The sequence below is a fragment of the Harpegnathos saltator genome, unplaced genomic scaffold (assembly GCF_003227715.2).
Source record: "Harpegnathos saltator strain DR-91 unplaced genomic scaffold, Hsal_v8.6 scaffold7, whole genome shotgun sequence".
NCBI classification, from domain to species: Eukaryota; Metazoa; Arthropoda; class Insecta; order Hymenoptera; family Formicidae; genus Harpegnathos; species Harpegnathos saltator.
The window spans coordinates 745,403-757,444 of NW_020230537.1; the positions used below are offsets into that span (position 1 = coordinate 745,403).

Below are 12,042 nucleotides of genomic sequence, written 5' to 3' on the forward strand. Positions count from 1 at the left end.
TCATTATGAAATGAATGTATAATAATAATTGTGTGGCTCAAAAGTTTTGCACGCCACTGTATATCGAATATGGTAAAATTGAGTCCTGGATATCGAACCCAGGATTTTTCCCCTTTCTCTCTCTCTCTCTCTCTCTCTCTCTCTCTCTCTCTCTCTATCCCTCTTTTCCTCTTTTTTGTTGAAAGTACTTTATGCGGACCGCGCTTCGTATGACGCTAATTTCGTCGCGCTGACTCGAGCAAACGGAATTTATAAACCATATTTAGTTGTATTTTCGAAACTTCGAACTTGAAAAATATATCTGACGTAGTTTTTATCCTGTACGAAAAACTACCCGAATTCAAGTGACTTTTCTGTCACTGGGCCTTCTATGCGCGGAATTTCATTCGAAGAAATTTAATGAGCGGAGGACGATCAATTTGAGATGAAGATGAAAAAAGTCGGTCGAAGAGAGCAGCGGATAAAGAGAGCTGCCGGGCGTCTTGTACATGTATATACGAGCACAAGCGGGTATTCGGTGAGCTCAGGGGAGAATTAGCCGCCGCGCCGATTAATTTCGATACGTCGATGCCGTAGGCTCTCGGGATGGATCCCCTTCGACGCTTAATTGGCTCGGCTACTCGCTTGCTTCTCGCTCCTGTCGTACGTGATCGAGCCGCCTCGTCAATGTAACAAACGTCTTACGAGACTGAAGCGCAGTTAAAGCGGAAGCGTTGGAAATTGAGGAAAATTACGCGTGCAAATTGCATGCGCCGACAAGGCCGACGATTGCTCGGGAAATTGGAACCGTCTCCCGATAACATTACGATAACCCTCCCTCAAGAATTTTTCTCCTGCCGTTGTTGTCACTTAATAACATCTCTAATGTCTAGCTGACCATAGCTGACAATCAGTTAAGCACTCATGCGATCAATGAAAATCAGTGCGACGATCGGCATGTTAAAGATTCCGTGTCGGTGATTCGCGTGATTCGCGAAACGCACGGCCGATGATCCCGCGGTCTAACTCGGTCCATGAGAGATGTAACACGCAGCGATACGCCGTTATCAACCCCGGTATCTACCAACGTAGGGTTCGGTGGGGCTAAAAGCGACGCAAAATCCGTCTCATGTCAACGCGTTCCCAACGTCGCGCACTCGGTTGCGACCTGGGAGGAAGAGAGAGAGAGAGAGAGAGAGAGAGAGAGAGAGAGAAGGGGGGAAGGATTGCCGCTTTCAATTTCGCGGCTCCATATCTATCCGGGATCTCCCGAGCACACGTGCAACGCACCTTACTCACCTTACTCAGGGACGATCCTCCCTCGCCTGCCTCCCTCGTCTTCCTGCCTGCACGCGTCGTCGTCTGTCCCCCGGAGCCGAGGGCGTGAACTCACGTTCACGAACGCCCACGCACGAAGGGAAGATAACTGTTGCGGGGTCACTCAACACGACGAGGTCGCACACAATCCGCCCCGTTCCTCCCGCCGCCGTTCCGCGATGTCAATGTGTAACAACCCTTACCGACACGGATGGCTCCCTCTGTTGGGGCTGCACAATCGCGCCCTGATTGATAATTTATACGGTGCGTGCAGGTTATTTGATTATCCGCCTCCAGCTGGGAGGCGGCTCTCGGCTGCGCCGCGCGCGCGACTCGCCTTCCTTTTTGCTCTCCTCTTGTCGTCGCCACGTTTTTCGGCTCAGCGCGACGCTCCGTCATTGTTGTCCCCTCGTCTTCTTATCTCTTCTCTCTTCCTCCCTCGACGAAGGAACTTAAACTAAACGAAAATCGAGATACGGAGGAACACAACAGAACACAGCGAGATCGCCTTCGTCGAGAGGAGCGAACTGTTGCAAAAACTCGGGGCGAGTCTCCCTTCCGTCTACTTCGCTTCGTCCGCTGTTATCGCTGCGAACAAAATCGAAGGAACTTAAATCGACCGCTCGATATATCCAGTGCAAGGATGTGAGAACATGGAAACATCAGACTCACCCGTGAACACTGCGTGCTCGGGATTGAATCGACGTCGCCGTACGACAGTCGGTGCCGGGGTCTCGTGTTGTTGTTTGAGTACGTGCCGGGTGCAAGGGTAAATACGGACAATTACATATTTTCCCTCTGATCCTGAGATCGCGCGGTGGACCCCAGCGCGAGAACCGCCGGCGTATTATACACACGACGAGGCGCTCTCCACATAGGGTGGTTACGCAAGCGGGGCGGTTGACATGCGGGCGAAGTGACTGTGCTGTGACAGAGGCGTGTACGGGGGAGACGGCATGGTGCGTTGATGGCATAATTGGTATCATTCGGGGGTCTTCTTTTGAGGTGACCCATTACTCCGAGGCACGATTATGCCTGCCTTGTTCTACACGCTGTTACGTGTCCTTCAGCCTACCACTGTGTTCCGCGCGGCCTCTTCTCCGTCCGTCAGCGCTTTCCGCTCGGACGACACGTAGAAACGATACCGATCGCAAAAAGTGACCGTCTCTCTACTCTCGTCGAGTGAGTGCTCACGTGTGCTCGTTGCGTTTTATTTTTGGTCCTCCGATGATGTTTGTGACCTCGAGAAGCAAATCGATAAATTATTTCAATGCTTGTCACAGTACGTGTGTGTGTGTGCGTGTGTGACGCTAAATATACGGTAAATTATACGGAGAAAATATCGTAGTAAGAATCACGATGAAATTATACTTCTTTTTATAATTTTTATAAAGCTGGATTATACCGATATTGTAGTATGAATTATTGTGGAAACGATAAACAATTAAAGAAACAAAACGAAATAACAAAATATTCGAATAATTACAATATTGTACAACCGAGCGTGTCAAATGTGCATAACATTTGTAAACGAATATTTAATAATTACGGTCATAATTTCTCTATTTAGTAATTTCTCCATTTAATAATTTAATAATTTCCCCGTAGCCCAAGATTACAAAAATTTTATTGCAAATTTCACCGCAATACTTCCTCCGTCTTCATCTTGCTCTCATTACTTGCAAGATAATAACCCATACCTGATTCTTATTCCAATTCTAATAATACGGCTAATTCGTTCTTTTTTTTAGCCGGTCAGACATCCCTTTCGATATGTTGAAGCTCTTGGTCCCCTTTAAACCTTTCAGATCGGCGGGGGCCGACCCTGGTTTATCGGCGACGGACAATCCCCCCGTTCTGTAACGATCGTTCGGCTTTAGATCGTCGCGACGTCCGCTCGCGCGGTCTCTCGCCATTTTTTCGCGCTCTTCGTCATCCTCAGCGGTCCTCGGGTTGCTCAGCTGCGCATTTTCGAAAGCAACGTCCGCATCTTCAGGCTTTCCAGTAGCAACAGCCACGCCCGTCATTTGCCCGGTCTTGAGATGCAACGCGGCGGGTTCCCTCGTTCGCATGCGTTTCCACGTTCTCACGGGCAACCTGGAGATCTTCTGCTTCTTCTCCACTTCTGTACTAGCCGAGGTGAACGCTTTTTTGATCTCTGTTAGCTTCTCGGGCGTCGATCGCGATAGGACTGTTTGATCGGTTCGCTTGATTCCGCCATTTTTATCAGCACTTTTGGCGCGAGAACCTGCGTTACTTTTTCCGTGTGTGCGATCGGTGATTTTGATCGGTGAGTCCGCGACATCCTTTTCTACCTTTCTGGCAGATCGTCCGGTCCTAACTTGAGTTTTGCCGGAGTTGTTGTCACGCCGACGATCGTTCGTTCGCGTTCGTGCGCAGCTCAAATTCGCGGTTTCTGTCCTTCTCTCAGTCGGTGTCGCATGGCCCGTGTTGTTCTTTCTCTCTTCAAGCGCCGAATGTAACCTCATATTCGTCGTAGCTGCGAAAATGTGTGTGTAATTTATACGAACGGAAAGTAAACGGACGACTTGACGAGACGTTTGTTATTGCCTCGTGTGTATAACGATACCGTAGATATTTCTTAGCACGATTTGACTACTTAATATATAGAATTATGATGTAATAGACTTACGTTTCAATCGTAAAAGTGGCGCAAACACGACTGTTAATAACTTTAACAAAGCGACTGCGCACGCATCATTATGATGCGCTTGAATTCAAATATTGTCACCGTAAGGACATCTACCGGGGCTTTCAAGAATTACTTATTAGTAACGCGGTCCATATAACAGATCACTACGCATTTCATGCCCTGAGAAATCTTAACTTGTATATTTTTCGCATAGTTGTGCAAAACAGACTTAATTAATTTGTTGATGTAATGTAGAAAGAGATTTTTTCTGTCACACACTCTGTCTGTGACGTGGGTTACCAAATGTGTTAAAGATGTCCAAAAGTTATTTTACTTTTTTCAGGTGTAGTGAGGAAAAATGATTAATCTTACCAAAAATTATAATTATTTTCGGAGCTTATTATATCTTTTGTTGTTTTAACAAATTGTTTTAACAATTGTTTTAACAAAAAAATAATAGTTGCAATATACTTGCTTAAGATTACTGTCATTAACATTGTAGTAATAAGCATCAAATTTATTCCATATACATTCTGAATCCTAATAAATTTAGTTTACTTTAAACAGGAAAATATTAAATTAAATAAAAGATACAAAGTCAAATTAAAAAAAAGCAAATATTTGCTTTTTATGTAAAGTTTTATATTTTTGAAACAAAAATAAATTCCTCTCTCGAATATATGATAACGAGCTTTTTTAAAATTTGCGATAGATATATTTTTAGAAATTATCAGAAAAATATTTATTATTAAAAATAATTAAAAGTAAATAATAAAATTATTTACAAGCAGAAAAGTAAAGTAGTAAATCGAACAATCACTTTTTTTAGCAATGGTATATTAAATATCCTTAAAATGTCTTTTAGAAGTTTGCGATGTCTGGGATTTACCTTTACCAGTAGAATGTACATTTGACAACCGCTGATCGGTGCTTACTCCCGCTGATCGAACGCGGGGAGTATTCGTATCGGGCAAATTTGATCGAAAGGCCTTGGGCTTCTCGCTGTTGGTCGCATCCTTTGAAGACAATGAGTTCGCGGAGTTGTTTTTCTCGCGCGTTTTCATAAACTCGCTATTTTCCGAGTCCGTAACGTTCACATGAGCCTGCTGCGAATCGAGATTCTGAGACGTCATTTCCCACAAATACTGATTATTCGCCGTTGTAGAATCTGAGCATATCGATTCCTCATAAATTGGCTCGTTCTCCAAAGTGAAATCCCAAATATCATTTTTTGAAAACCCGACGGGATCGACGTAGCTGAACGAAACGTCTTCTTGTTCTCGTAGTTCCTGTCCAACGCGGTCTTTTGTGCATTCTGAAATAGAGTCAACGAAAATCGAGATGTAAAAGTATATTTATCCACTCGAGAACTTATATCCTTCATTTTTTTCGAAATTCCGGAGATTTTATCGAAACCAAATAATATAATAAATCGCTTTCAGGCAACGTACCCACGCCGCGGTTGAGACAGTTACCCGTTCCCGGAGAAACCCTCATTCGTTTTCTATGCTCGCTCAACGGCAATCGTCTCGACCGAACGTCAATGTTATGAGCTTTGTAAGAGCGTCTCTCGTCTTCGTCGAACCACAACGGGCACGTGTTCTCTCTTTGATAACGAGCGCGCTCTCGAGACACGCGATTTCCTCGTGAAGGTGAAGGTGAAGGTGAAATCTCGAAGTTTCTTGGATACTTCGACATATTCGGAGACGGACGTTCCTTCCGTGAATGTCCGGTCATATTCCGAAGACTGACGGACTCGGTGTAGTAATTGTTGTACCCAACGGCGGAATCATTTTTCGAAAACTCCCAGTCATCGTAGGAATCCTCAGCATATGCATTGCAATTCGGTCCGGTGGAGTACGTATGACCGTAACCGTCGCTTCGATCGTTCCGCCACAATTTGTTCTTCGTGTATCTTGCCTTTTTGTCCTATACGATCGAGAAGAAAAGAGGAAACGTAATAGGCTGAGGAAAAGGGGATACTTTGGTTATCAGGTAAAGAAATTTGTATAGTTTATAGGCGTTATATTATTATAAATACAAGATATAAAATACACTAATAAATACACATTACGGGTGAAATCACAAATGGCGTGTTGATGATGTCTCTGACATCGAATATGTAACACAACATTAAAGTTATAATTTTCCACTCTCGGCAATGTAACTGTTGTGTACACGTGTCACATTGTACTCGTATTGTTAAATGGAAAGTTACAACATTGATGGTAATGTTACTGTTACTTAATATTTATTAAGATGTCATTAGTATGATATCTGACATCATCATGTTGGCTGAGGAAGCATTCGTGTATTGTAGCAATCGGTTAGACTTACTTGAAAGTCATCTAGAATTGTGACTGTACGGGAAGAAAAACTTGTCGGTCTTTCATTGCGTTGTTTAGCGATTTTACGAGCCGACCTAAAGCTGTCGGCTACTCCACGTCGCCTGTTGAATTTGCCGCGTAAAAAGTGTATGGGAAATGTCGTTTCCGTGTCGCAACCAACGTCTGTTAATTCCACGATTTTTCTTCCCGAATCATTGTATTCGGGAGATCGGAAAATTGGAAGAATCGGCTCTGTTTCGTCGACGAAAAGAAACAACGGGTTCTCGAAGAAGGCGGCCATGTTCTGTAGCGTGCGCTCTTACGATATATCACGCGCTGGATGTTAGCCTGTGAAATCACGCGAATCGAGAGGAAATTGTTCTCGTGCAATTGAGAGAATACGCATTTGCAAAATGTTGAATGAAAACGTTTAAGAGATAACAAACATTACGTGAAATTAATATTTCTACAGATTTAATATCTCTCATGTTTTTAATCTCTCATGTTTTTAATATTAATCTAATGTTCCACGTTTACTGGGAAATCTCTTCGAAACGCAACGATTCTGCGATTATCAGAGAGTAAAAGTTCAAGTATCTACAGAGCACAAATGCGTCAGTCTTTATCGTTTGTTCCATTTAAGAAGTTGAATATCTTTCACTACTTATTCGGCAAACTTCGAAGCAACATCAAGCATCCGTCATACCTCTTGGCAGCAATGATGTGTCTTTCGTCGCGTGTGTCGGACATTATTTTTATATTATCAAATACAGCGTGGACCATTGTTTCTCGATCATTATATGGTGCATGAGTTTCAACACATTATACGAAAAATTTTGATCCGGACATCTTTCATTCTCACTACCCACAGTCGATAAGTCGATCGAATCAGACAATTCGAGATATCGAAGTCGTGTTCTAGCGTGTCTGGTATGTGGTAAATCTATAGTATATGTGACGTAAAATGTATATCGTCAATATTGTCAGCATTAAAATTACTACCTCGCCACCTTTGACCATATAAACATCATTGAATAAAGAACATAAGGAAGGAGCATATCTGCAAAATAAGAGGGGGAGAGTGCGACGGACGTAACGCCATACTGTTATACCGACAGGTGTCAGTAATTGCAAATCGAATCGACTGTCATACAAATAAACCGAGATCCGACTATCTTAGATACTATTATCTCTTAGATATTATTATCAGATCCGTCTCATACGAATAGACCGAGCCAGCTGTGTGTGTTGTGTGTGTGTGTGTGTGTGTGTGTATGTGTGTGTGTATGTGTGCGTGTGCGTGGTGGGGGAAATCAATAAAGAATCGTCGGATCTTATATTTAAGCCGTCTTAAGTTTATCTGCAGATGCTGTACAAATAATTTTATTGGGTATGGGCTATCTGAAAGTGAACTTAAGACGGTCTAAAGTAAATATAAGACCTGATTGAAGTAAATATAAGACCTGAATACCGGCCTATGATTATACAGTCAAAATCACGTGTCCTTTCGAGAATTGAGCGATTGACCCCCAATTCTCACGTGTGTTTGGACTTGAGGATATTGAGAAGTTATTTAGAAAATAACAAATGGAAAATAACGAAGCTGACGAAATAGAATCTACCATAAGCACTTTGGAGGACCGTTATAGGCAAATATATCGTGAAATAAATGCATATATAAATGAAGGTAAGTTGTCTTTGAAGATTGCGAATTGTTAACCAAACAAAATATCGCACGTATTATACCGCCTATTAAACTAAATCTCACGCTTATTTATTCTTTTTGCAGATGAGATATCCTCGAAATCAATAGATGGTGTTCCGATACGAAAATTGTTCATCGGCAATTTAGCTGAAAGGGTTTGTCTCATATATTCTTATTTTTCTCGTTGGTATTAACTTTTCGGTATGATTGTCGATTAAAATCAACGAGCATTTTAAAATAATATACTAGTTATATAGAAGATGCCCTGGTGAGAAATATTTAGAATCATTCATATAATTTCAAAATTTTCACAAAAATTCAGAGGTTCTTGAAAATGTCAAATATTTTTTTTGTATGATATGTATTTTATAAATACTTTAATAAAAATATTTACTTTCCACATTGTGATATTCTTATAAATAATTTTTTTGCTGTGAATAAATTTGAATCTCAATGTAAGAAAGCATGAGTAAGTTTAAATTTTTAAAGAATTTCTCATGTAAATATTCTGATTAATAATAAGATATTTTATATTTTTTCTGTGAATAAATCTTTGTAAAAATATATATAATTTATTCAGGAATTTGTATAATTTTGAAGAATTTATAAGTATAAATTCCAAAATATTCCAAACTGTTTTTTTTTATTTTTAATATTAATATAAATATAATTTTTAATATTAATATCAATAATATAATATTTTAATATAAATTTCATAAGATATTACCAAATTTAAATAAATTTGTATTTTGGTTTTCTGAGTTTCTCATAAATCTAAAGTATGACAAATTCTTAAAATTTTGTAAGATATGGGAATTTTTTTTCACCAGAATATCCACATGATTGCCGTGCGCAAAAAGAGAAATATCTTAAAGTCTTATTATTTTCAGTTACTGAATGATATTATGTAGGAAATACTAGCTGTACCGACAAGCTTAAAATTATATTTTGCCAGCAGAATGACACATGTACTAACTGACTGAACTTTATTACAGGCTACTTCTAAAGATGTGCAAAATCTCTTTTCTGTGTACGGCAAGGTTGAAAGTTGTTACTTGTATAGAAATGAAAAAAAGAGGAACTGTGCTTTTGTTACATTTATGAATGTTGATAGTGCGTCAAGGTACATTTTAATAAAAAACATTAACATCAATCTCTATTATTATCATCTAATAACATTTAATCATTTGTAGTGCTTGGCGGGATGGATATTGTAAGCAAATAAGATTGCACAATAGGGACTTAATAGTAATGGCTGCAGATCTTTGGAATCAACCTGATAGTATAGAACAAAAACTTCGTGAGAGATGGCTGCACTTAGAGTTAAACTCCACTCATAGATATGCACTAAACATTAAAGATACACCTATTCATATGCTGAATGATGATTGCTTGATATATATTTTTAATTTTTTATCAGTTAATGACAGAATCCGTTCGGAAAGAGGTAAGAATTCAACAAATGTCAATTATGATTATTTGTATGGCTTATTTTTTTTCTATGAGACTTGTATACATGCATTTTATTTTATTTACTATGTTTGTAGTGTGCAAACATTGGAGAGTCTTGAGTCTAAAATCTTGGCATACAGTGAAGAAATTAGACTTATCTTACTCTACATGGGGTCAACAAATACGCCCTATTAATACAGCTATGCTACGGAGAGTGTTATTAAGATGTGGCAAATTCATAACACACATACATCTGTCCGATGTACCGAATGACTTATCCATAAATACATTACCAATAATTGCATATTTTTGCCCCAATCTTACATGTATTGATGGTTCTTCATTACCAATTTGTCCGATGGACTTGCATACTTTAACGAAAAAATGTAAAAAGATAACTTATCTCAGTATAGGATCAGTGGCAGATATTTCGGACAATGACTTAAAGAATGTTTTCAAAGAATACGAAGATCTGAGTTATTTTGAGGCAAGAGGCAATGATAATATTTTCGGTACATGCCTGTCATATCTACCAGCTCAGATGTTGCGCACGCTGGTGATAAAGGAATGCCATAAGATTACCGATGCTAATCTTTCCACAGTGAGTGAAAGCCCTTCTTTCTAATTTTTCCTTTTATGACAACTGTCATTAATACGCGACGTTAATGTTTTAATACAGGCATTAGCAAGACTGAAAAATTTAGAATGTCTTAAATTATTGAATTGCTGCCACATTGGTGAGAAGATAATGGAAGCAATCAGCGATCACTGTAAAAGTTTGACAGATTTACGAATTTGTGGACGCGCCGGTTGGCTATATAATATGAATATACAATTTACCAACCTTGTTAATCTGCGACGGTTGGAAATTACACACTTCTTTGCATTATCAAACGAGCAGCTCATTAATGTAGCACTCAACTGTCCGCAGATTACCCATTTAGACATTTCAGGTAAATTATATTGCTATATACTTTTTACATATGTCCCACATTCTAAACATTTTAAATATATACGATCTCTCTTGTTCAACAGGTTGTGACAAAGTGACCGATACTGGAATAATAGCTATTGCAGGATTGTCAAAACTGGAATATTTATATATCAATTTTTTGACGAACATCACCAATCATAGTTTGAAGAATTTAGTAAATCTAAAAATATTTGAATGCCACTCGTGTCCGTTGATAACTGACCATGGGGTATGCAAAATTCTTGTATCTTCACCTCAATTACAACTATTAGATCTTTCGCAATGTTGTAACATCACAAACGCTACTTACGAGGTTGCTAAGCGAATATGCGATAGTCGAACGAATAACGTGATATTAAAAATGTTTATTCAAGGAACACAAATTGTATTGACAGATGCAGTATCCCCATTTTTGCAAACTGTTAATTTCATTAGGCCAGAACCATTCGTACGGATGCCATATACGGGTTGGTGATAAGGTTTCACGCGCATATGCGACATGCTCGGTATCGCATAAGCAAGCAATATGGAGGTATCGTTGTGCTCCATAACATTACTGAAAAATATTTTTGGAAAAAAGATATATATATATATATATATATACACATATAACAGTAAATAAAACGGAATATAACACGTCTCGATCAGCAGACAATATTTTTTTAATGCTTTTCAAATATTTATTTTATATTTTCTTCACATTTCTATTCATCCATTGTGCAAAAAATATTTATTTAATGTTTATTTTGTATTAATTCTTCGTTTAAAGTGTTTTAAAAAAGTATTTAACGTTATTTTAACGTGTATATATAGGATTCATATATATAAGTAGAAATTCGGGGCGAAATTAAAAATTATATTCATATGGAAAACTCTTAATTTAATTTAGTCGCATGTTGACGAATCAACGCTCTGTAAGTTTCTCGCCATTGAAGGGATTATTTAAATTTACAAAGATTTATATAGTTTTAGATGCGTAAAAGTACCAATCTTACCATTGTTAAGCCTTCAGTTGTGTTTTTCTGATTAACCCCCGCATTATTGGTAGTTTCGGAAATCGTGTAGACCTAATGTCTTAGTCAAGTCGTACCTAAGTAAGTAACGACGGTTAATAGTAACAAAATAGTACATATGTATTGTCCATTCAAAATGTCTATAATTTTCTTCTATCTTTCAAACATTTGTCCTATTCTGCATCTGTCAAATGATTCGTCTGTTAAACCAATGAAATTCAATTCAATCCAACAAACGTTTGTAAGCCCCTGATGACACTTTGAAAATTAATAATAAATTTATAAATTAGATTTCTATTTGCTGGGTTGTTTCGAATGCGAAGAGTTGTTCAATTTATTGAATGATATTTATAAATAACTAATAAATCTTTTTCTCAAATATTTTGTCTTCAATTATATATAATAGTCTTCATTCAAACAGCATGGTATTGCTGTTTTCAATTAAGTTTCCTTCTGTTCTTAAGAAATATTGAATATTGCTGCTTTTCTCCTTGAATGTTCTCCAATCCAAAGTAGCTACTTTGACGAGTCTTAAACTTCCTTAAGTTAATGAAAACTAAAAATCGTCAAAGTAGATGAACGAAGCTTCATTTGGAAATGTTACGTATAATCACATACTCGGG

At 38.6% G+C, this 12,042-nt stretch overlaps 2 protein-coding genes across 3 annotated transcripts; one reads left to right on the plus strand and one right to left on the minus strand.

Moving 5' to 3' along the window:
* Window positions 1-2,023: 2,023 nt before the first annotated feature.
* Window positions 2,024-7,226, minus strand: LOC105189769 (uncharacterized). The gene is made up of 6 exons (XM_019844433.2): window positions 6,983-7,226; window positions 6,287-6,624; window positions 5,401-5,878; window positions 4,839-5,264; window positions 2,997-3,796; window positions 2,024-2,537 (listed from the first exon to the last, which is right to left on the minus strand). Exons 2-5 carry the CDS (start codon window positions 6,575-6,577, stop codon window positions 3,027-3,029), a joined length of 1,965 nt encoding a protein of 654 aa, XP_019699992.2. The 5' UTR covers window positions 6,578-6,624; window positions 6,983-7,226; the 3' UTR covers window positions 2,024-2,537; window positions 2,997-3,026.
* On the plus strand, window positions 5,780-11,078 carry LOC105189692 (putative RNA-binding protein EEED8.10). 2 transcript variants are annotated; one of them, XM_011151963.3, is made up of 8 exons: window positions 5,780-5,944; window positions 7,766-7,963; window positions 8,066-8,136; window positions 8,977-9,104; window positions 9,175-9,428; window positions 9,529-10,034; window positions 10,113-10,386; window positions 10,469-11,078. In XM_011151963.3, the coding sequence occupies exons 2-8, from the start codon at window positions 7,864-7,866 to the stop codon at window positions 10,879-10,881; spliced, it is 1,746 nt and encodes a 581-aa protein (XP_011150265.1). In that variant the 5' UTR covers window positions 5,780-5,944; window positions 7,766-7,863; the 3' UTR covers window positions 10,882-11,078. The 2 variants fall into 2 exon arrangements, with proteins under 2 accessions (XP_011150265.1, XP_025161288.1); XM_025305503.1 differs by lacking the exon at window positions 5,780-5,944 and adding an exon at window positions 7,315-7,396.
* The last annotated feature ends 964 nt before the right edge of the window (window positions 11,079-12,042 follow it).